The 24,404-nt window shown below is 43.0% G+C and overlaps 1 protein-coding gene across 2 annotated transcripts; it reads right to left on the reverse strand.

Moving 5' to 3' along the window:
* Window positions 1-12,092: 12,092 nt before the first annotated feature.
* On the reverse strand, window positions 12,093-23,885 carry FAM3B (FAM3 metabolism regulating signaling molecule B). Of its 2 annotated transcripts, none has more exons than XM_033052730.1 (8): window positions 23,778-23,885; window positions 18,387-18,524; window positions 17,512-17,635; window positions 16,750-16,808; window positions 15,234-15,284; window positions 14,495-14,582; window positions 13,709-13,841; window positions 12,093-12,224 (listed from the first exon to the last, which is right to left on the reverse strand). In XM_033052730.1, exons 1-8 carry the CDS (start codon window positions 23,794-23,796, stop codon window positions 12,135-12,137), a joined length of 702 nt encoding a protein of 233 aa, XP_032908621.1. In that variant the 5' UTR covers window positions 23,797-23,885; the 3' UTR covers window positions 12,093-12,134. The 2 variants fall into 2 exon arrangements, with proteins under 2 accessions (XP_032908621.1, XP_032908620.1); XM_033052729.1 differs by having other exon boundaries at window positions 23,747-23,885.
* Window positions 23,886-24,404: the final 519 nt, after the last annotated feature.

Raw genomic sequence — 24,404 nt, forward strand, 5'->3', positions numbered from 1 at the left:
TCCTGGCTGTTGTGGTGGGTTTCAAACTGCCTCACTCAGGTGCATGGGTCTGACTGCACAGCAGTCACACTGCTCTGGACTTTTCCCTCATTCCTCACCTGGCAGTGTCTCAGAGGACTTGTTCCCAAGCTCTGGCTGTGGGTGGCAGGTTGTGACACAGTGGAGCTGGGCATGGGCTGCAGCAGGACACCACACCTCTAAGCTCTCCTGGCTCTTTAACCACCCCTGTCCTTGCACAGGAGATCAGTCTGAAGGAGATTCTAAGTCACACTCTTGTCCCAAAGTGGCTTTTTGTCACCCTGTGTGCAACAGGCTGATCCTCACACAGAGCTGAGGTATTTGCTTTATTCACAGTTGTGCACAGAAAGAGATGCTGGGTGCAAATCCACAAAGCCAGCCCAGCAGCTATCAAAACTTGTCACTGTATACAAACAAAGGCATTCATGTTCACTGGCTACAAGTCACAGAGTTTTATTAACCCATATTTAATCTTCTACTTATTAAATTATTCATTTCTTTTGCTAATTAGTCCTCATGCTTGGTTTTTCTCTTCTTTTGAGTCTGTGAGTTTTTTGGGTTGGTGGGTGGTGGGTCAGTGGTTGTGATCTCCCCTTGTCATTTCGTTTATTCACCCAGTGTCCTTGGTTTGTTGGTTCAGCAGTAAGATATGCCTGGCTGCAGTTGATACATTATCTCAAGTTTCTTCTGTTCTTTTTTTTCTACAACTGCTGCAATTACTGAGACACATTAAACATAATTTATTTTCTAGGGAGTTGTTCATCATTTCCTCTGGTTGAGTCTGTGAAGCCACAACAGCACTCAAAAGCCTCACTTTTTATGAACATCACACATTTTCCTGAAATTAATCACAGGGATGACTGGCAAGTCAATTCCTTCACGATTTTTCAAATGCAAATATTCAGTGCTGCAATTAAGACAAAGCATAATAGGGTTAGCATTAAGAGAATGACAACAGGGTGAAGTAGCTTACTGAAAATCCCTGTAAGCTGTTGTGACCAAAAAGTGTCCCACCACTGATGTTCTGCAGGAATAGCTGCACCTTTCTCCCTGTTGTCAGATTTTCCCACCTGAATGTTAAGACAGTCTGGCTCTGCTCATCCTCCAGAAAGCAAAAGAATGCTCTTTTAAATCCAAAACAGTCAAATAATTATTTGTCCATGATTATTTGTTTTATTGCTCTTAAATCCTATGGTGCTGAGAGCAAGGCTTCTTTGCTGGTGTCTGATTCACACTGATCCTCTCCAAGCAACATTCAGGATGTCATTCTCAGGTTTCTCTGAGCTCTGGTTCATTATTAAACAGCCTTCCAAGCCTTTTCTTGTGAGATGCATAGAGGTTTCTGAGAAAGGTTTTCAAGCATTTAACTTGCAGAGTACATCTTGTCCGAACAGTTGAAGGGGACATCCTGTCACACAGAAACTCGGGACTTAATTTAGTGTCTCCAGCTGTGCACTCTGTGGGTTGTAAGAATGGCTGTGAAGCTCATTTTCCATTAGCCCAACAATCAGAATTGTAACTTTACTTAGCAGACCTTTGCAGTGAGTTATTACTGAATGGCTGTCTATGCTATCTACTAGAAATTCCTGATTTCATTTGATGTATTATCTTAAGTTTCTGTCTTCTATTCTTTGTTTTCTGTAGCTGCTGCAATTACTGAGACATGTTAAACATAATTGATCTGTTTGGGAGCCATGCACCAATACTAGTGATTAGCTTATGAATTTTCAGCAGTGCCTTTGTTATGTGGTCAGTTCAGTTTTGTTTCATCACAGAACTATGTTGAAAAGAAAGAGGAACTCGGAGCAGCATCACTTGTTGTGAACAGTGAAATCAGGGTTCTCCTTTCTCCATGTCACGAGTTTGATTCTCCTGTTCACTCCTGAAACAGCAAAATAAAAACTTGACCCTCTTAGTGGGAAATATTATATCAATGTAAGGCATTGAAAACAGTTTTCATGCTTATGTTGTGATTTATAACAGCTTGTTTCACTGGCAATACAGTTCTACAGATTAACACAACAGAGATGTTTAAAATAGACTAAGCAGAATTTAATTTAAATCTGAGAGTATGTTTTGAAATAATTTTAATGAACATAAAAATGGGACATGATGCAAAAGATGGATGACCAAGCATTTGTCAAAGCCATTTGACACTATAATTTAAAAAGAAATCAAAATACAGTGTAAATGCACTAGTTGGCAGGATCATTTTGTGACATAAACCCCTAGGAATAATCCTCAATCATAAAATTATTCAGATATTATACTGGATGTTGTCTAGTCAAACCTTATAAATCAAAGTGATTCAGACTGCGTTGTCTCAGGCTTTATCCCAGTGAGTCTTGAAAACCCTCAGGTATGGAGATTGTACAGAATGAAATTCATTCAAATGATTGACTAATGACTTGGTTTTTTTCCCTTCTTCATATCTGGTTGGATGTACCCTCCATGTTTCAGTTCCTACCCAATGTCTCTTCTTCCCCCACTGTGCATCTCTGCACCCTCAACCAGAGGTGCTGGGGGGCTGCTGCAACCCCACCCTCAGAACCACCCCCTCCCCAGTGTCCTGGCTGTGGCTGAGTTAATTTTCTTCCTGGTAGCTGGTGCAGAGCTGTTGATACTACACAGATGATTTGCTGTTGCCAACTACTGCTTGCCCTCAGTCAAGGACACTTCAGTTTCTGTGCTCTGCCAGTGAGGAGGAGCACAAAAATCCAGGAGGCAGCAGAGCTGGAATGGCCAAAGGGATATTCCATGGCATGGATTGCCATGCTCGGGGTTTAAATGGGTAGAATTAGCCAGAGGGGTCCTGTTGCTGATCAGGGACAAGATGGACATCAATCAACAGGTGCTGAGCAGCTGTATTGTGCATCACTAGGGCTTTATTTTTAAAAATTTCAACTGGTATTTATTAGGATAATATTTTCCTTGTTCCAATTATCCAAATGTTCTGATCCCAGCCCTGAAGTTTTTTTTTGTGATTCTCCTCCCCATGCCACTGTGGGGGTGATGGATGGGTGAGTTACTGCCTGGAGGAGCTTTGCAGATGCAGTTCAAATCTGCTTCAGCACAAGCTAGGGGAGACAAAAAGCAACGTGTCCCATGTGGTGGGAAGGAGCAGGTGGGGATTTGAAAGGCTGTAAAATAAATAGAGGAATGGAAAGGTCAGAAAGAAAAAATAACTGGGGGAGAGTGCTTTCTTGTGGGGGAGCAGTGTGCATGAAAGGATCTGAAAAATACAACATCAGCAGGTAGAATGGTCTCCATGGTTCAGAGCAGAGACACTTAAACCAGAGACATTCTCTTTAGTTCCTGAGCCTTGTTCATTAGTAAGGGATGAGCTATAGGGAATTGTGTGATTTGCTGTGTATGAAAACTTCACCTCTTCCTGCCAATGTCTCAGGTGTTTGTCTGCTGTTTGACTTGGCTGAAGTTTGGGTCACAGTGTTTGACATGCAGGTTTCATCCTTACAGTGAGAGGGGCAATCCTGAGGAGTGGGATGAAACCAGACCTTGTTCATGTGAGTTGCCATCACTGTGTGGCTTCCTGTCAGCCACAGGGAGGGAGCCAAGAGTGCAATTTGTCTGTGTGTGGTTTGGTGGGGCCTGACTGCCTTGTGTGAACTGGGTATTGTAATCAAGGGGATCATTTTCCAGCACAAAAACACCTGAAATTTGAGAGATCCAAATTACTTGAAGCAGTGGGAGCTGCTGACATCCCTAATAGCAGGGTAATCCCACATGCATTGGACTATCCAGATAATGGATTTTCTGCAGTTTCAGGTCCTTCCTACCCTTGCCTAGTGGGTTGTGTCCTCTTCAGCTGTGTGGAGACTTGCAGTTCCTGTTACCTACACACTGTCTGGGGGCCGTCCCTTCTTCCAGCTTTCCTGTACATTTGTTAGGCACCAAGATTTCGGGGCAGAAGGGTGGTTGAGACTGCAGGCCAGACAGAGGAGGTTCAGGTTGAGCACCACAAAGGATTTTTTCATGGAAAGAGTTGTTCAGCATCAGAAGGGGCTGCCCTGGGAGGAGATGGTGGTGTTGAAGTAACTGCATGTGGCACTCAGTGCCGTGGTTCAGTTGATATTGGGGTGTGTGGTCAAAAGTTGGGCTGGATCTTGGAGGTCTTTCCCATCCTGATAGAGTCTGTGATTCTGTGATTTGTAAGACTTCAAGCTTTCTGGGCAGAGAAGGTAGTTCAGACTGTTCAGGGCAGACAGTACCTCTCCTGTTTTTGCCACAGTGATCCTTCCTTCCATCTGTCTGCCTTCCTTTCTGCCCCCTCCTCTCTCTTCCCCTGGGTGATCCTTGCACAGTTCCCCCCACTTGGAAGTGTCCACCCCACCTTGGAGCCAGGCACATGGAGCTCACCCTCCTGGAGACCCTGACCCCTGATCACCAGAGGGAACTGCAGGAAGCAAAGGACCAGACCCAGCTGTCACCCCCAAGGTTGGGGGACTCCAGTGACTTCTCTGGTGCACAGAGGTGTTTCCTGCCTTTGGTGTTGAGCAGTGGTTTATTCCACAGGAACAGAATAGTTTGGGGAACACGTGGATCTTGTTGGGCTCCTTCACTGCAAATTTTGTGGTCATCAAAAGTGATTGTAAAGCAAAGTGAAATTCAGATGTTCTGCTTGAGAGGCATGGAAGAGACTGTGGTTTCAGTAGGGGTTTTTCAGAATTTTTAGTAAACATACAAATCTAATGAGGTAGAAACTTGGCTTCAACTTTTAAACATAGACATTTATATTTCCTTTCTGCTTGAAACAAAATATTTCCTTATTTCTCATAAATATTTATGGCAATTTCTGTAGCTAGTCCCATCCTCATGTGAATTCCCAGGCTGGTTACTTTTGGCCAGAGCTGGATTCATGAATCAGAGCAGTGATGTTCACCTGAAAATGCTGTAAGTCTTGGCTCTGTTCACAAATTGTCTGTGCTGGTGTGTTTGCCAAAGCCATTTTGCCTGTCTGGAAACTGAATATTGACCTAGGGTTTTTCTTTTTCACACTATTAAAACCTCCACTCCTGGCCTAGGAGTAGCTTAAAAAGGGTGTCTAAAGCAAGGCAGTCTGAAGTCAGTCCAGGAAATGACATCTGAACTCCCTTTTTGCTGTTTTCCATGCTCCTGAGTTTGTTTTCAATTACACATTGCATTTTTTTATCTCTTTAGAAAATGATGAAATTTCCTATTGCAGAGGGACTAGATGGTACAAACTTCACTGAATGAAGGAGCAAAGATTTGCTTTAAAGAGAAGCAACAAAGAGCCTAGCCCACCAACAGCTGAAAATGTGAAGAAATTTTCTGTCTCCAAATCTCAATTAAATTAAATAACCCCAATGTGTAGAAACTATCAAAAAAGGGGGAAAGGGAAAAATGAAGAAAAATATCCCCCTTCAAAGACAGGGACTATTTCTTCAATTTATGTAGAACAGTGTGACTAAGAGTTGAAACCTTGTTATCTAGAGTATTAAACCTATTTGTTCAAGAGGTACTGAAATCTGTTAATGGTCATTACCATGATGGTATTTAAACAGTTGCCATCAGGACATTTACAAGTAGTGATATTTTCCTCTAACCATTTTTCTACTTCCTTAGTTTTTGATAATGAAGTGGAAGAGTGTTATCTGTTACAGATAAGGCAAAAAAAGGCAGTTCCTCACAGCCATTTAGCACTAAAATATTAGAGTTTGGGTGGGGCAGGAAGAGTCTGTAACCTAAAACACAGCTGGAGTGTGTTTGATTGTCCATGAACTGCTCAGGTGCAGCTGGCTTTGCATGACCTTCCTCCTGTCCATCTCTTCAATCTTGTCACATTAAAAATTACAGAGATGAGTTCCTCAATTAATGTAAATTATTGCCGTCAACAGGAAATGAAATGGTAGCAAAGGATCTGGCAGAACAGTGGTAGGGGGTTTTTGTATCCCTCGAGGTGTTATAAGCTTATGTTTGTGCCTAAATGTAAAAAGATTTAATGAACAATATCCAGAGCAGAGTCCTAGTGCCGTAAGTGGTTCTACAAGGACAGTGCAAAGATGTGGCCTGGGCTGATTCCTTATGTTTGCCCTGGTATCCACTGTGTGAGCGTTGGCATCGGGCACCTCATCCCCGTGATCCAGCCCCCAGCACCAGCCCTGAGTGCTCCCATTGCACTACTTCTGCCAAAATGCTGCAGCATTTCTTATCTCATCAGCCAGTGGAGCCTCACTCCCTCACAGGGAGCAGCCCTGGCTCTGGCATCCCTTCCTCCAGCCAGGGAAACCCTTTCTTGTCCTCATTCCCTCCATGCCAGATCATTCCTTGGTCTGGAATGACCATTGCTAAGCAGTTACAATTTGAATTATCCCTCCTTTGCCATACTAGTAAACGGGTTATGGACTTAATTCACACTTGCTCTTTGCTATGAAATACATCAGCATCTCACTGACACATTCACTTCACTGCAGCAAAACACAAATAGAGGAGCAGACACCAAGCAGTGGACTGTGAGAGAAGGAAAATGCTTTCCCCACAGCATGGAGTTGAGGAATACAATCAGTGCAGGTGGCTCAGGGTGCAGGATGAGCTCTGGGGAGTGGGAGCTCCTGGCAAGAACTGGCACTGACCCTTTGCCCCTCAAAACTCACAGGCATCTGTGGCACCAGCCAGGGAAATAAATTGCCTTAAGGATCCAGATGCCTGAGATTCTGCTATGGGAAACCTGGGGTTGAGCTTGCCAAGCAAGCCATGTCATCTTGGGAATAAACATGGGATAACAGCATCGTGAAATTCGAATGGCCACATCTGAATTGTGCCAATTTTGTCCTATAAATATTCAAGAACTCCAGCAACAGTCTTTTCTGAGGAACAACAGTGATCCCTGGCTGACACACGTATGTTTTACTGATATTTTCTGGCTGAATTGCATCTATGTAAAACAAACCTCGTAAAAGTCTAAATACAAATTCCTCTGTGGGAAATTCCTGGGGTATTAGACATCAGTATCAGCAGCATTAGAAAATAATGGTTGTAGTGATATATCCATAAACAAGGAGTATTTATGCTCTGCTGAGCAGGGTAAGGAAGCCTTCCTTTCCTTAGTTTTTCTTCATCCCTAATAGAGCCAACCCAGACAGACAGGAGATGTCTCATTCCTGCTGAGGTGCCCTGCAATAAAAACCATGGACAACTATTTCTTAGGTAACTCTTAAGACCTCATTTTTAGTATAGTGCTATGAAAATTTTAAGGTAAAAACAACAAAATAAAACCTTTTTTTGTCCATGGGATTGTTAGGCAAGGGATCAGAGGAATGAACCACTGGGCTGGGATCGTATCAAATGGGAATGTTACATAATCCAGAAGGGGAGAGCTGGGGAATTTTCATTGCTGAAGTTCCCTGGGTGTTTAGGGAAGTCCTGTCTCCCAGAACAAGGTAATTCTGCACTGAAGTCTGACCATCCCTCAGCCCCTCCTCTGCAAGGGTTTCTCTGCTGCCATCGGGTGGAGCTGTGCACAGACATGGGGTTTGTGACAGGGAAGCCATGAACTTTCTGTGATCCTGGCCCATTCCCTGAAATGACACAAAAAAGGGCCTCAGAGTTCATCCAAATGAGCTGTGAGAAGCAGGACTCAGAAAAGGAGAGATTGCTCTCAATCAGTTGCTGGTTGTGTGCAGAGCTGCTCTCAGGCAGTGCTGAAGTCAGAGTGAACAGGGATTCAGGGAGTTGTGGTGAACCCTGAGCTCCAGATATTTTACATATTACTAATAATCACCAGTTGTTTATTTGTCTGTCAGACTGAGCAACCAGTTCCTAAACCAGGTCCAACTATAACATACTTGCACATGCACATATATGATGAGTTGTCAGTGAAGGAAATGAAGAGCTTAGTCAGGAAATCCTCCATGTCAGGAGAAAGCAAGTACCACAATAAATGTCAGATTCCCTGATCTTTAGTATTGGACAACTGCAGAACATAGAGTGTGTCTTAGAAAGATAAAAGACAGACTCATGATGAGTCACACACCAGTGACCCGTGAAGGGCATAAGAACATTTGCTTTTCATTCATCTGTGGCAGGGGATTGCTTTAGTTTTGCTTTTAACACATCAGCTCCTGCAGCACAGTAAAGGAGAACTGATTTTCTGTTTTATTTCTGTAGCTCATCTGAATAAATACTCCTGTAGACACAGAGAATATTTGGCCTCCTGTGTCTAGACCAGGATTTAATGGTTGTTAGTAGAAGGGCCTTAAAGATCATCTAGTTCCAACTGATGCTCTGTATATGAGACATCTTTCCTATTTCTTTCGATCTCTCTACCTCCCCTTTCTTGTTAAACAAAATCCATGTTAAATAAAATCTGTGTGTTGTCCTCACATGGTCTCCTTTGCACCTTCATTGGGGCATAGGCATCTCTCCCTCATGGGCTCTTACACCTGTGCAGGTCCTTCCAGCCACAAGCATTCTGTGATTCTGTCTGCTCCTCTCTTCCCTTTTCTTCTTGCCTCTACTTCGAGCTGACAATGTGCTCGATAATGTCCAGCAAACAAACATTTGCTGTCTGTTCTGGGATCCCACATGGCTTCAGGACCTTGTCACCTGAATGTGTCTCTATCACCCCAAAATACCTTCCCTGTCCCACTCTCCCTAAGGAAAGTCCCCCTCTTTGCCTGTCCTTGGCAGCATTCTTCTCGTACCATTTTCCCAGCTGGCTGAACACCAAGCCCTCAGCTCCCTTTTTAACCTGCAATGGAGACCAGGAAAGGCCAAAGGGTCTATTCTTTGGATAGACTTTGGAAGGAGCTGCTAGTGTAAAGTCTGTGTTTTGGAGGAGAAGCTGCATTTCCTATGCTGCTGAAAACCTCTCCCAGAAAGAAAACCAAAATCAAATCAAAACAAAAAAAACAACCAATCAACCAAGCCCCCCCAACCCAAACTAAAAATACAGCATAAAAAACCCCCCAAAACAGAGCAGAGAACTGAAATAAAAAGTTCTGAGTCCCCAGAAATGAGGATCTGCCATCACTCAAATATTATTAAACCACCCTCAATCCCCTGAATTCTAGTCATGGTTCAGCATCTCACTGCAGCTAAGAAGAGATCACATAAATCACACTCACATATTACTTCCCTCCAGGCACTATGTTTAAGTAAAAGTATCAGTTTCTCTTTGCTTGTCTGGGTGGATTGCACTTGGTCAGTATTTTCCTTTAAGCACAGCCTGCCTCAAAAAAGCATCTTTTGCCTTTCTTTTCCTGTCTTGTCTTTTTCTTTTAAATATAGTGGAAACTTCCCAGTTTGAGTTAGGTAAAGCTATACAAAGAACATGAAGAAATAGTTGCCACTGAGAAACTGAAAATGTTACCTATTATTTGATCAATATTTCCAGTGGCTGCCAAAAAATTCAACTGCCAGGCATCCAGGGATTTTTAAGAGACATGTCAGAACCCTGAAGTACTTCTCATGATCTTAAATGGAGAAATAAAAAAAGGAACTCTGTCCAGGTACTTTGTTCTTTATGGGACTGGTTGTCATGTTAACGTAGGAGGGAAAAATGGGAGCATCTAAAATGTGTTTCTACATGGGGGTACAAGGGGCCTCTTTGTGTGGAATGCACTGGACAGGTAAGCACTGGAAGGTTGGGTATTTCTAGAGATGCAGAGGACCTGGAAAGCCACTGCTGCCACCTGCTGTGCCATCCCACTTTTAAATCCACAAACCCACACCCTGAATAATGCCACAGCCTTAGCTCGTCCTTCCCATGGGATTTGCCTACTGGGATTAGAAAATCATGGATTTCTGTGCAGGCTTTAACCTTACTGTATGGTGATGACCCCACGTGTGTAATAAGCACCTTGAGGTGCTTCCCAGCACTTTCCCAGCTCGGGAGAATGTGGGAAATCACTTCCTATCTGCTCCTTGTGGTTGGCAAAGTTACTTGGCATGGAAAACATCGGCCTCCACCACTGCAGCTGTTGTTTTCCCCCAAGATTAATTTTTCAGAATTAGGATTCCATGAAAAAGCTTTTCAGTTCTTCCTAGGAAGCAGTTCCTTTAAAAGTGTTCAAATCGGGGGTGCAAAGTCAAAATCTCACTTTGAAACCAACTCTGCAAGATTGCTGCTAATCTGAAAAGTGATCGGAAAAGTGGCAAGTGATCACTTTTCCACAGATCAGATCAGAGGGTTGTCGAAGTACTTGAGAGTCCTTTGCTTGCCATATTTAATTACTGTGTCATGAACAAATGAAAACAAAGCTGATGATGGCTATTCAACGCTGCAGATTACCAACACACTTCAGTGCAGTCTCCAGGTGACTCAGCTTCATCTCTGTAAAAGTGAAAAGACCATGGAATTAAAGACCATTTTGCAGGAATTTGTGCTGTGAAAAGCTCCGGGGTGGTTTGATCTTTGATTCAGATGACAGAGGTGCAGCTTTCACTGTTGCAAGGAGTGGAACACTCGCACAGAATGTGAAGAACAGAGCAAATGTAAAACATGAGAATGTTGTACTTCACGGTAACTACTAAACAGAAGTGGAAGTTAAATGTAATTGTAATTGATGTGAGATTAATTGTGGCCTGGAGCAGAAGGCAGTGACTGTCAGACTGCACAGAGCTCGAGGGCTGTCTCAGAGCTTGGCACTCTAGAGGACTGCCAGCCATTAGCACTGTAATTATGTTATTTTTATAATTCAGGCATGTAGCAAAGGAATAAATGTCCTGCCAGCAACACAAGCACCACCCGAAAAAATTACTGTTATTAAGAAGAATGACTTAATGTGGAAAAACATTGAAGCAGCTATTGAAGAGCTCAGTTTGTATCCACCCCATCAGCAGCAAGGTGCTAAGGAGCAACCACTGAGTCTGCCAAAGTCAATTTGAGTTGGGCTAATTTGGGTTTTTTGGCAGTGTCCTTGGGCTGTGGAGCAGTTTGCAAACCAGTAGCAGGAAATTTTAGGGACTGGTGAGAACACAACACCAGAAAGCTGCTGGGAACACAGCAGTGAATACGAGTTGCAGCCACAGTTGGAGATTTGAAGCTTTCAAGCTTCATTTGAAGCTTCAAAGAGGGCTTCAAGCAGGAGTCACAGAACTAATGTTTTAATGTTGAGAAAAAATGTAAGGAGAAATTAAAAGAGGTGGGTTCAGTCTAGGGAGGACAGAGTAGATGAGGACAATCATCAGGCACATAATAGAATGGTATAAAAAGAATAGTGATGAGTTATTCTCCATGTCCTTGGTCCTTTTGGGTCAATTCCACATATTTGGGGAATAATTAGAATAATAGTGGAATGCTGCAAGAAGCAACTTAAGTTATGGAATCAGCCATATGAGAGACTTCTGAACCACAGGGGGACAAACACCACTAAAGACCAGTCCAGACACTTGCTGTGCTTCAAAAAAAGGGAAATTGAATAAATGTTTCTACAGCTTTCTTTCAATCCTCTGCTTGATTCTATCAACATGATCAACATTTACACTTGCATGAAGTCACTACCTTTTTTAAAGTAAGTGGAACTTACAAGAAGAAAAAATAATTAAGTCAAACTATGTAGATTTGCAGCTTAAATTTGGCAAAATAATTCAAGTAAGTGGATCTTTACATGTTAACATATCTATTCTGTGTTGTCAACATCACTAAAATCAGCTCAGCAAATGTGCATGCTCTTGCCATACTTTCTCTGAACAGCAGAAATATTGTTAAACTGACATCAAAGTAATTTACTGTATTGCAAGTGATTTTGTATTACAATTTAGACTAGGTTCTGTTTGTGTGTTAGTATTTAAAGGGAACCAAAAGAAAATACATACTAAAAAGAAACAAGTAAAACCAAACTCCTAAAAGTATTAATGGCAATGCATACTCACTTTCAAAAATCCTTAATTTTTTTTGACTGACTTCCTGAACATTGCAATTCCAAACCAGACTATGTTATTTCCATTTCTTATCAAAACACCTATTTGTTTTCAGATTAGAATAAAACAACAGAGAGGAAAGATAGGTTAAAAAACTGTGCCTATGACCTGTTTTACAATTGGTGTTCAGATGCTTATTGAGTTCTGGAGGCAGTTTTATAGACTCATACATATAAAAATATAAAATTGTCTTTATTAATGAGGTATGCATTTGTTTAAATCAAGTTTCTTGGGATACAGCCTTCTATTTGGGTTTCAGCTGGCCAGCCTTTGTATCTGTTCTTCGTCTGGTCAGAGTGGTTTATCTGTCATAATAAATCAAAAAATAAATCAGTATTTAGGTTATCTATTTACATACCAGTTTGTCAAACCTCATACAAGAGGAAGGGGTAATGAAGGAGGACTGAGAAGCTGAGGAGAATGTTGCACATCTTGCTTAACATAATGGGTGAAGATTCTGCCAGTTTCTCTCTTACACAGAGTGCTTTATTTATTTCACAGATGGCTGTCATGATATGCACTACATTGAGTATCTTTGTCCAGCAGAAACTCTGAAATATGAAGAATATTGCAAAAATATTCTGCGCCAGCACAAGCTGGGGGTGACCTGCTGGGGAAAAGCTCTGTGGAGAAGGACCTGGGGGTCCTGGGGGATAATGAGCTGTCCCTGAGCCAGCAGAGTGTCCAAGGGGGTCCTGGGGCATTGGGATGAGCATTCCCACAGGTCAGGGGTGACCCTGCCCCTGTGCCCAGCCCTGGAGGCACCTCTGGGTGCTGTGCCCAGCTCTGGCTCCTCAGCACAGCAGGGCCAGGAGCTCCTGGAGCTGAGCCAGGGCCTGGAGCATCTCCGTGCCCAGGAAAGGCTGAGGGAGCTGGGGCTGCTCAGCCTGGAGAGGAGCCCCAGGGAGAGGGGCTGGGCCTGGGGGTCCCTGTCTGTGTGTCTGTCCCTGTCTGTCTGTCCCTGTCTGTCTGTCCATGTCTGTCTGTCCCTGTCTGTCCCTGTCTGTCTGTCTGTCCCTGTCTGTCTGTCCCTGTCTGTCTGTCCATGTCTGTCTGTCCCTGTCTGTCCCTGTCTGTCTGTCTGTCCCTGTCTGTCTGTCCCTGTCTGTCTGTCTGTCCCAGTCTGTCTGTCCCTGTCTGTCTGTCTGTCTGTCCCTGTCTGTCTGTCCCTGTCTGTCTGTCTGTCCCTGTCTGTCTGTCCCTGTCTGTCTGTCCCTGTCTGTCTGTCCCTGTGCCCAGGCAGGCTCAGAGCAGCCCCAGGCTCTGCTCCAGGCCCAGCAATGGCCCCAGAGCCACGGGCAGGGGCTGAGCCCAGCAATTCCCCCTGCACAGGAGGCACAACTTCTGCCCTGGGCAGTGCCCAGCCCTGAGCAGAGCCCAGACAGGGGCTGGAGTCTCCTCCCTGGGGATATTCCAGAATATTCCAGCTGCACACAGCCCTGTGCCCTGTGCTCTGGGATGGCCCTGCTGGAGCAGGGAGGTGACACCAGGGACCCTCTGTGGTCCCTTCCAGCCTGACCATTCTGTAATCCAGTGATATTTTGGGAAAAGAGCCCCACTGTGGAAGATTGACATGGCTGTGGGGGGAATCAGCATCATCAAGGGACCTGAACTCTGTGCTGGGTTTTCATTTCTGTTTGCCTCAGTCACAACAGGGGCACAGATGCAAACAGAAATCTCTCTGAAAACCAGTATCTTTAGTCCTCCTGCAACTTGTGGGCAAGTTATTCCCAAAGTTGTTGGTTTTGATATACAGACAAATATAAGGTGAAAATGAAACAAATCTGACCTTTTCTTTTTCGATATTGTCTGGCAGCTTGAAGCCTTTGGCAGCTATAAAAACCCAGCTTGATCTGAACTTAATATTCATGATTTCTTTACTTCCCAGTTCTTCTACTAATTTTTTGGCGTCGTCTTTCAACCTAGGAAAACATAGTGAAAAAATGAGTGTTAAAAATTCAGGATGTGAAAAATGATGAAAGAGATCATGGCTGATTCACGCTTTATATTCAGCATTAAGCCTAAAAAGCAAAAGTGAGATTTAAATAGTCCTGAGAGCTGTGGTAGTAGCATGACATTGGATTCACAGAGAGAATTGAATTTATAAATTTTTTTCTTTCTCAGTAAGTTCATGATGTTAATACAATCTGTTTGTAACAGCATAGCAGAAAGAAAAATGTATCTCAAATACTGTCTGGTGCTTGACAAGGGTGTCAAACGTGGATTAAGTCTTTTCCTGGATAATTACTGTATCATGAACTCAGATAAAAACCCCCAAAGATTCAAAAGCACCTGAAAAAACCAGATTATGATGTCAGAAAGAATTCAAACTAGAGACATCATAATTGCAGGTGTGGATAAATAACATTTCAGAGTAAAGAAGGTTGTGACCCAGGGAGCATCAGCACACAGATATGTGCAATCATGGAATAAACATAGAATTAAAACTTTTAGACAAGCATTGAGAGAACAGCTCTGAGTGTAGAATGGGATTTGCCATTCCTTTACACCAATTCATAACAGGTCATTTCCCACCTTTTCACTGCTCTGCCCCTCAGGCTCCATGACCTCCTACCTGGTGCTGCCATCGTCGTGGGTGGCCATCAGGATGAGGGACCCTTCTGGTGCACTCCTGATGAAATTCATCATCGCGCTTGAGTGGTCTGTGGAGCCAAGCACACAGCTGGTTATTCGTGGCACACACATCACATTCCTGCTCATGCACCCACAGCCACCAGCATTTTTAAGGAGTCAGGGAATCAGCTGCCACTGCCTGGGAGCTTTCTCATCTCCTCACTAACAGGTAAGGAAACTTGGCCATTCAATGGTTAGAAAATGTGTAAAAAGCTTTTCCTAAACTAGATCATCTTTCCAGCTGTGTGGAAGGATGTAAACAGACAGATTAGGAAATTTCCTATGATGATTTTATAACTAAAACAGAACAAGATATGTTGGGAAAAGGAATTTTGCTGACTGAAGTAGCTGGATGTCATATCTGGTTAAATGCCATTCCTACCAGACTGAAATAACGGACACCAAAGAAAAAGGCAAAACACAAAAAGGCAAAACAGCAAGATACTTAAAAAAAAAAAAGATAATTAACTATCTCAACCAACAGGAGAAATTCCGTTTTTCAGGCAAAATTTGTCATCATATCTGGTCAGAACATATTTAATGAAGACAGCAGCTGTTTGTTTCTAGCTGATCCCTGTTGAGAATATAAAGTCAAACAGGAAAGAGGAGGATAATTACATTAATCTGTCTTTTCTTAATGCTGAAACACTAACAAAAGCTCTATTGAACTATTTCCTTACCTCTTTGCCACATTTCAAAAAAATTTGTCGACCTGAGTTTTCCTGTTTTATCTGTAATTTAAAAAAAAAGTATGAGCAAATATTATTTCATTCAATCAGCAAACACAGCATTTTCAGCCAAAGCTAGGCATCCCTAATTTTGTGTATTATTTGGCTTCTTTTGTTTCAGTTCTTAAATTGGAAGAAATATGAAATAACAAGTTTAAGATTTGGGGAGAGTATTTTGTTTTATGTAGCCTCTGAAACATCAAATGTGACTAAAAATTTTTTGTTACTTCTTATTTTAAAGAAAAATCCATTTTTTTGTGTGTGCTTCCATGTTTTTATATCTAAACATACTACACTAGGTCACAGCCATAGAGAGGAAAATTGGTTAAGCCTGTTTGAATGAGCTTAATCCTATTCTGTGCAGTGTTTGAGATGTTCAATCTTTCATCCATAAGACACTGAGAACAATCATTATCTTGCCTGATCTAATTAGTGGACATATAAAAAGTATGTTTTGCTACAGGATAATGGTGCAGGATAATGGACAGATTTACCTGCTCCTATTTGCCACTATCTTGCTTGTGCATTCAAGATGAGTATTTCTCCTCTTACTCTCATTTTTTTACTAATTTTTGTATTTTATACCCAGTAAAAATTGTATGATTGTTGGAAAAAAAGGCAGTAGTTAACTGGGGACAAATTTGGAACAGATTCTTGTCAGTGGTTAATTTAACCTTCAGCAAAATCATATGAATTTAGACAAAGTCAAGATCTTGCTTAACAAAAAAAAAATTGAATAGAAGTGTTTTGTGATCAAAGCCAGCTTGACTGTGCCTGTGAACTCCTTTTTTTTCCCCTCCCCCACAAGATTTAGGCATTCATTTTTCTCTGGACCCATTATTGAATACATTGCACTTCATCAACATTCCCATTTATCTATATCAAAATTTAGGATTTAGGTGCCTCCCAACCCAGAATAAAACACACCTGCTGTCTCCAGTGGCTCTTGCTATAAGCAAATGACAGTTTAACATTAACTAAAATTTGAGTTTGTCTTCCTGTACCTGAACAAGTCTGGAAAAGGAATTTTTACCATAGCTACACCTTAAAGCAGAATTGCAACTTTCAGTTCCTGCTTCCCCCTCATCAGTGGAGCAGCAGATGTATTTTATCAAGGACTGGAGCTGAAAGTTGAGTCCTACTGCTGGAGATCACAGATATTCTTACTGTGCTACAAACCTTCTGTCTAAAAAAAATGCACTTACACTACATCTATGTGCACATTTTCTATTCTATTTTCCTATATTGATTATGTACATGTTTCTTCTGTTTACCCAGAAGGCTGTTTTTATCACACAGATTTGTTTTTCTTACATTAACGTGACTCAAGTTTGCAATATTTTCCTTTCACTTCCATCCTAGCCGTTAAAAAACCCCACAAAACCAAACAAACGAGACTCCCACAACCACTGGTAATTTATTGCAGTACAAAAGTATATCTCTCTCTAACATTTTTTCTCTTACTTACAATTCACAATGGCAACGTTTATCCCACTTCCAGGGTCGTCATTCCATTCACTTACAAGCCTGGAATTGAAATAAACACAATATCAGTAAAATACATCTGTCCAGCAGCTCTGTTGCAAAGTTATGTTCACCAGTGCTAAGTAATTTTCTAATATTTATGTTTTCTTCAGTTATTTAATTCAAAACTGTATTGTAAACAAGAACTTAAAAATTTTGCACAGTGTATCAGTCCGTTTCCTTCAACAATGGCTCTTTCAAAATGAGCCAGATCAAGAAAATATTTCATACAAGTGCAGCCAGAAAGATAAAGGAGAAAAAAACCCAAAAAACTAAACAAGAATAAGTGGTTTTATGGCTGTACTCTCTGTGGATTTTGTCTCCAGGAAAGGTCACTGCAAGGTTTTGAAGTTTTTTCACCTGTCCAGTTTGAAAAGCCATGAAAGGAACTGACTTTCAGAAGGTGCTGAGAAGTCAACATTCAGGAAATCTGCTATCCTGCACTATGAAAATAAAAAAATCATACTGAGAACTAACAGTTGTCTGCAGCTTATATAGAACAAAGAAAATCACTGGACATTAGGTTAAAAAAAAATAAAAAGGCAGAAGAAGAAGAGTTAAATACTGTCAGACAAATGCTGAAGTTTTCCAGCAGAATAGGAGCCCCTGGTAGGAGCTCAGCTGCTGCTACTGAACCAAACCCCAGCACCTTTGCTCACACAAAGTACAAAGCACTGCTGGGGTGTGAAGTCAGGCTGGTACTCACTGCTCATCCTCAAAACAGATCTTAGCCCTCCTCTCTTTGCCGCCGCCACTGAGGATGCGATAGGCGAAGTTCCCTGGTGGGCAGGGAGACCAGTGGTCACACTTCTGCCTTTTGGGGGCTGGGGCTGCAACAGCAAAGATGAAAAAATTGTTTTATTGGATGCTGCATGGACAATTTCTACGTGGGATGAATCTCCTAAAGTCAGAGTGTTGAACTCAAACATCTGAGCACAGAATCCTGGAAGTTCTTTGGGATTGTGGCAAATTCGTCAAGGTTTGTTTGGGGAGTTATCACCGATTTCCAAATGGGTGTAATTGGAAAGAAGGTGATTATTATCTGGTGTTCCACATAACAGGAAACAGGGCTACAAGGATGAAGGTTTCCTATCAACAGCTTGAAGTGAATAGCTGTCATTCTTATTTAAGCCCTTTATTTACATAATAACTTAGTCATACAATGACAAAAATATACCCATTAAACCACCTGGTCAGAGTAGAGCCAAAAAAATAATGAGAATTTACTCACAAAGTTTAGTTAGAGGTTCAGCTGTTTATCATAAATATAAAATGCAGGTAATAGAACCAAAGCTGCAGCTTTGCACTTTTGTGCCAGCAAACAAAGAAGGTGCTCTTACATCAGTGTTCAATTAATTACCTTTGTACACTTGCAAAAATAGGCTGACATTGTGTTTCTTCAAACAGTGTCTAAGAACAAGTTCAGCTTTGCTTTAATTAACTTTACAGTCACCTTCATTCTTGTAATAGCACAAACCAAATAATTTCTTATCTGACAAGCCATTTGTCATCTAGCACATAAATACACAACATCAGATACAGTAAGAAAGAAAAAAAAAGGAAATAAATACAATTACACACCCTTCAACACCGGTTTCTTTCCGATCTCTTGCAGTGCTTCAATAGATATTGCATTTTGGGGTGCATAAAGAGCAACAAAGTATCCCAAATACCAAGCAGCCACGGATAACAACAGGAGTCCAAACAATCTCAGACGAGCTGTGAAGGGGAAAATAAAAATAAAAATAAAATAAAATAAAATAAAATAAAATAAAATAAAATAAAATAAAATAAAATAAACAAAAACAGAAAACCAAAAACAAAACCCAAAAAAAACTCCAAAAAATCCCCAAAGAAACACCCCACAAAAATGTAAAAATGTTTTCACAGCAACACAAAAAATCTTGTCATTTTTTTCTGGCATTGCTACCCAAACTGGTTGGCTTTTGTCTGATTCACTGTGCTAACCTCAGCTATCAGAGATGTGGCAATAGAGCATTTGTTGCATTCCTATCCTTTTGTTTCTAAAACTTGATCTTGAAGCAGAAAATTCCCCCAACATTCCCTTCAATCCACATCCATAATACCTCAAAGAAACACGAAGTTTAACTCAATCCTAGTAGGATTTTGACTCTGAAAAGTAAGTACCAGGTACTACAGAGGTGTTTTGCAGTCACTATTGCTTTTTTGAGACATGAAGACACTCCAGGAATGGTTTTAAATGCTGACCAAAGAGGGAATTCCCTGCACCCATGTTTTCAACATGCTGGGTTAAAAGAGCACAAATCCTTTTCACATAATGAGCTCTGACTGCATTCAAAGAGTCACAGAATAATCTGGATTGGAAGGGACCCTCTAAATTAATCTAATTTGACCTCCCTTCAGTGAGCAGGGAAATCTTCAACTGCATCAGGTTGCTCAGAGCCCTGTCCAGCCAGACCCTGGGTATTTCCAGCCACCACCTCCCTGGATAACCTGTGCCAGTGTTTATCACCCTTGTTGTGAAAAGCTTCCTCCTCACATTGAATATCTGCTTTTCCTCAACAGCAGAAGTGCTTACAGGCTTTCCTGATGAAATACAGCACCTAATTTATGATGCTAAATGAGGAAGTATCACACTGCAGCAGTGGAACAGGCTGGTTTAGAGGCATGAGTCACTTCCTGATCTGCAGTGAACCATCCTTTAAAACAAGGGTCTGTTGTGGAAAAAAAAGAAAATTATTCGTTTTATAGTCCTGAAGACTGAGTTCAATGGGAGCAATGTCCAAAAGAATGCAGTATGTTCACTTTGCCAGCCCTCTAGAAAATATATTGTGTTATCTAATCTGAATCTTCCTTGTAACAGTTTACCCTCATGAGTTACTTAATTCCTTTCCTTCTTGGAATTGCCTTTTACAAACATTAAGATTTCTGCCCTATCCTTTCTCTAGAATAAGGCTAAGTTTTTTACTTGCCCTCCTCAAGTCCTGTTTTGCAAGTTCTGCCAGTCCTGTGAATTCTGCCCGATTGGTCTGCATCCAAATTCTGAAAAATTCTGTAGAATGAACACACTGGTCCAACACAGACATTCCTGAGCCTTTACTTCTGGTTATTCATGCCAGAAGGAACTTTTTTTCCATAAGAGAAGACTTTATTCACTCAGGTTCTGTTGATAATCCATCATAAAGACAGAATTTTTCCTCTCTAGCTACTTCCTATTTGTGTTTGTCCACATGGTTATCCCTGCATTCTCCCAGCTTTAAAAATAAAAAGACCAATGCAACATTGCAGAAACATTTGTGTGACTCCAGAGAAAATATTGTGAGAAACTTGCTGTGTTTTCCTCAAAGGATTAAGATTGAGAAAGTAATGTAATGGATCTTCAGATATTATAAATTTCCCTAAGTACCCATGGGAAATCTCTCACTCCACCATGAGTAGTAGTGCAAATCCACATTAAAATAATTCTGAAATTACTCTGACACTTCATTTGTGCAGTGATGTGAATACACTGATGAAGTCCACATGCACAAATCAGGAAGCTGCTGGAAACAAGCAGAATGACAGCAATCTTTGCTATTTTTCAATATTTAAAAAATTACCAGATTTATACACAAAATATATTTAATACATAAAGGAGTCCAAGGCATAAGTTTCAAAGACAAAACCCGTGAAGAATGAAGTGAAAATGACGATTTTATTGAGAGATTTCAGTGACTGTTTTTGGGTGTATCTGGGGTTACAATACAGGATGTGATAAAAGGTATCTGTTCTATCACCATCTGTTGAGGGTGGGGCAGTGATCCTGATCTCCCTGGGAGATATTCTGCTAATGGGCCATCCATTGAAACCAGGCAGGGCATTGTTCTTTATCTTTTCACAACCCATCCTTCCTCCAGCCAGTCATTTTCTGCTCGTGGCCATTGAGTCCCACTGTGGCACTGATAAAATTACTGCATCCCATTGGGAGTTGCTCCAGCCAGGGGGAAGAGCCCAACATTTCTTACCAAGATAAAAACAGAGGTTTTGGGACACTAAGGGAGCCCCTTTCTCCACTGGACTCCAGAGGAAAACCGGATTTCTCCACATCCCCACTGGAGCTCCGGAGGGAAACTGCACCTTGTACAGGAGCACTGCTCCAACTGAGCCACATCTGTCACTGCAGGAGGATGCAGCCACCATGGGATGGGACTGCTGCCAACACCCTGCCTGACGGGTGTCAGGTTGTACTCTGACTGTGTCAGGGTTTGGGGTTTGTTCTTTGTAGTGCTGTATTTCTATTTTAATTTCCCTAGTAAAGAACTGTTATTCCTAATTCCCATATCTTTGCCTGAGAGCCCCTTGATTTCAAAATTATAATAATTTGGAGGGAGGGGGTTTACATTCTCCATTTCAAAGAGAAGCTCCTGCCTTTCTTAGCAGACACCTGTCCTCCAAACCAGGACACCAAGAGGGGGGGATGGGGCATGGTGCATTGCAAAGATTTATGAGAGCACCAGTTAGGTTTTGCTTTGCTCATTCCACAGTTAGCTTGGCAGGTTTACCTTTACAACGTATTTGCACTATTTTTCATCATTATTATGGAGGAACTCTCTTGCAAAACAGGCTCAACAACGCAGTATTTACTTAAATAGAGGACAAAGTACCAATGTCTAACTGCTGTTATGCCTGATGTTATTCCCTGATGGCTGGGAAATTGTGGAACAGATCATCCTGAGTGTGATCACACGGCACAAACAGGATAAGCAAGGGATCAGCAGGGGTTTAGGAAAGGCCTGACCAACCTGGTCTCCTTTATGAGCAGGTGACCCCCTGGGGATGCAGGAATGGTTGTGGATGTTGTGTCCCTGTGCTCAGCAAAGCCTTTGGCACCATCTCCCACAGCATCTCCTGGAAAAGCTGCAGCCCTGGGCTTGGACAGGTGCATCTTGCCTGGGTTAAGAGCTGTCTGTGTGTCCAAGCCCAGAGGATGGTGGGGAATGGTGTCACACCCAGCTGGTGCTCAGTCACGAGTGGTGTCCCTCAGGATCAATTTTGGGGCCGGACAGGTTCAAGATCTTTGTTGATGATCTGGGTGAAGGGATCAAGGGCACACTCAGTTTGCACACAACACAAAGTTGGGTGGGAGTGTTGATCTGCTGGAGGGCAGGAAGGCTCTGCAGAGGGATCTGGACAGGCTGGGCGGATGGACTGAGGTTTGAAGCAGGAATAGAGTGGCCAGAGGAGCAGAACCCACTGTACTGGGCAGTGGTGAGGCCACACCTTGAATCCTGTGTTCAGTTCTGGGCTCTTCACTACAAGAAAGGCATTGATGGGCTGGAGTGTGCCTGAAAGGAGCTGGGGAAGGAGCTGGAGCCCCAGGAGGGGCTGAGGGAGCTGGGAAGGGGCTCAGCCTGGAGAAAAGGAGGCTCAGGGGGGACCTTGTGGCTCTGCACAAGCCCCTGCCAGGAGGGGCAGGGAGGGGGGGTCGGGCTCTGCTCCAGGAACAGGGACAGGAGGAGAGGAACGGCCTCAGGCTGGGCCAGGGCAGGCTCAGGGGGGACAGCAGCAGCAATTTCCCCATGGAAAGGGAGCTCAGGGATTGGAAGTGCCCAGGGAGGTTTGCAGTGCCCATCCCTACAGGAGTTCATTAAACAGCTGGATGTGACACTCAGTGCTACTCTAGTTCACAGGGTGGTGATCAACCTAAGGTTGGACTCAATGATCTTGGAGGGTTTACCCTGTGATTCTATAACATGTTCTGTATTCTACTTAGAAAACAAGCTTCTTAAATTATTTTTGAAATCTGCTTTTTAATGCTCAAGGAATACATTTACCAACTCTCCTGTGCAGTTTGTACTTGCTTCTCAAAACTCACAGAATGTTTCCATTGTCAACCAACTTTCGGTTTTGCTCTCTGGGACTCAGAAGGCATCAAGAGACCTCACTGCTGCTCTTAGGTTTACTAAGGTTATTTATCCTGCACACATGCATTCATTTTTGGGTCTCTCCACAGCCACGTGCAAACCCCTACACAGTTAACAGCGAAGCCATACGCTCAAAGTTAAGATAGTCAAGATAAATTAATATTTGTGATCAAGCAGTTAACAGTTATAAAGCACAAAGTCCAGCCTGCATGCAGAAAGGCAGACTCTGCTTCTGCTGTTATTGGAAGCTGTGGCTGCTCAGCACCAAGGAGCAATTTGGGGACAGTGAGTGCAGAGGTGGTGCTGTGCCTCCCTCGCTCCATTTCTGCCACAGAGTTACAGCTGTGCCACTGTCCTGAGCAGAAATACAGTGCCAGGCAGAGAAGGTAGCATAAAAAAAGCCAGGAGGAAGCACAGTCAGGATGGAGGTGTGGCAGGACACGTAAAACAATAGAGCGTAAGGAAAAGATGACGGAATCACGGAATATCTGTTTTATTCCGAGTTTAAAGGGACCCACACTTAAATTACATTTTAAGTTTAAATTAAAATTTCCGAGTTTAAAGGGACCCACAAGGATCATCCATGCCAGCAATCCCACCCTGTGCCTGAGAGCGTTGTCTGAACTCTCCCTGAGCTCTGGCAGGTTCGGTGCTCTCCGGTTCCCTTGGGAGCTGTTCCAGTGCCCGACCACCCTCCAGGTGAAAAACCTTCCCCTAATAACCTAAACCACCCCTGAGAGAGGTCCCTGCCATTCCCTCGGCTCCTGTCTCAGCAGCTCCCAATTTCCTTGTCCCTCAGTTACCCCTTGGCACCAACTAAACCCCTCAATGTAAGCCCAGCATTATTGTGATTTAGCTGATTCCAAACCCCCACGCAGCCACACCTCGCTAATACACACACCCACCCGCACGCAGCTGGGCTTGAACAGAGGAAAAAGAGCAGAAAAAGAGAATATCTCTAAGACTAGAGCATGAAATATTCCGGACTAAGAGCTGTGTGTTGAGCTGACATCAGCCCTCTCACCCCTTCCCCTTGGCCAGGGGGGCTCATCCCACCTGGAGCGGCTCCGGGGCGCATCCTACTCACAGAGCTGGGTCAGCTTCATTATTCCTCCTCTTCCTCCTCCTCCCTGGCCCTCTCCAGGCCTCCCCCTGCCAGCACCGGGAAGGGGAGCGGCCGACTGTCAGTGCTGCACCGCCCCGGTTAAAGTTAAATAACTTCAAATTACTGTCTGCAGAGAGCACACAGCTGGCCTGCGGGACAGAAGGAGGGCTCATATGCCACTTATCAGCCTGTTCAGAGAGCTGGACTTTTCCTTTCCCTTTCCCTTCCCTTTCCCTTCCCTTTCCCTTCCCTTTCCCTTCCCTTTCCCTTCCCTTTCCCTTCCCTTTCCCTTCCCTTTCCCTTCCCTTTCCCTTCCCTTTCCCTTCCCTTTCCCTTCCCTTTCCCTTCCCTTTCCCTTCCCTTTCCCTTCCCTTTCCCTTCCCTTTCCCTTCCCTTTCCCTTCCCTTTCCCTTCCCTTTCCCTTCCCTTTCCCTTCCCTTTCCCTTCCCTTTCCCTTCCCTTTCCCTTCCCTTCCCTTCCCTTCCCTTCCCTTCCCTTCCCTTCCCTTCCCTTCCCTTCCCTTCCCTTCCCTTCCCTTTCCTTTCCCCCTTTCCTTTTCCCCTTTCCTTCTTTTTTTCTCCTTTCCTTTCGGTTTGGATTGGAAAGGAC

The sequence above is a fragment of the Catharus ustulatus genome, chromosome 2 (genome assembly GCF_009819885.2).
Source record: "Catharus ustulatus isolate bCatUst1 chromosome 2, bCatUst1.pri.v2, whole genome shotgun sequence".
NCBI classification, from domain to species: Eukaryota; Metazoa; Chordata; class Aves; order Passeriformes; family Turdidae; genus Catharus; species Catharus ustulatus.

Excerpts from the sequence above, each read along its gene's own strand:
- FAM3B (XM_033052729.1), bottom strand. The coding sequence starts at position 23,768 with ATGCGCCCCGGAGCCGCTCCAG. Across the intron at positions 13,842-14,494 it reads CACGACGATGGCAGCACCAG|GTTGAAAGACGACGCCAAAA; the intron begins GTAGGAGGTCAT and ends ATGTTTTCCTAG. Across the intron at positions 12,225-13,708 it reads ACAATATCGAAAAAGAAAAG|ATAAACCACTCTGACCAGAC; the intron begins GTCAGATTTGTT and ends TTATTATGACAG.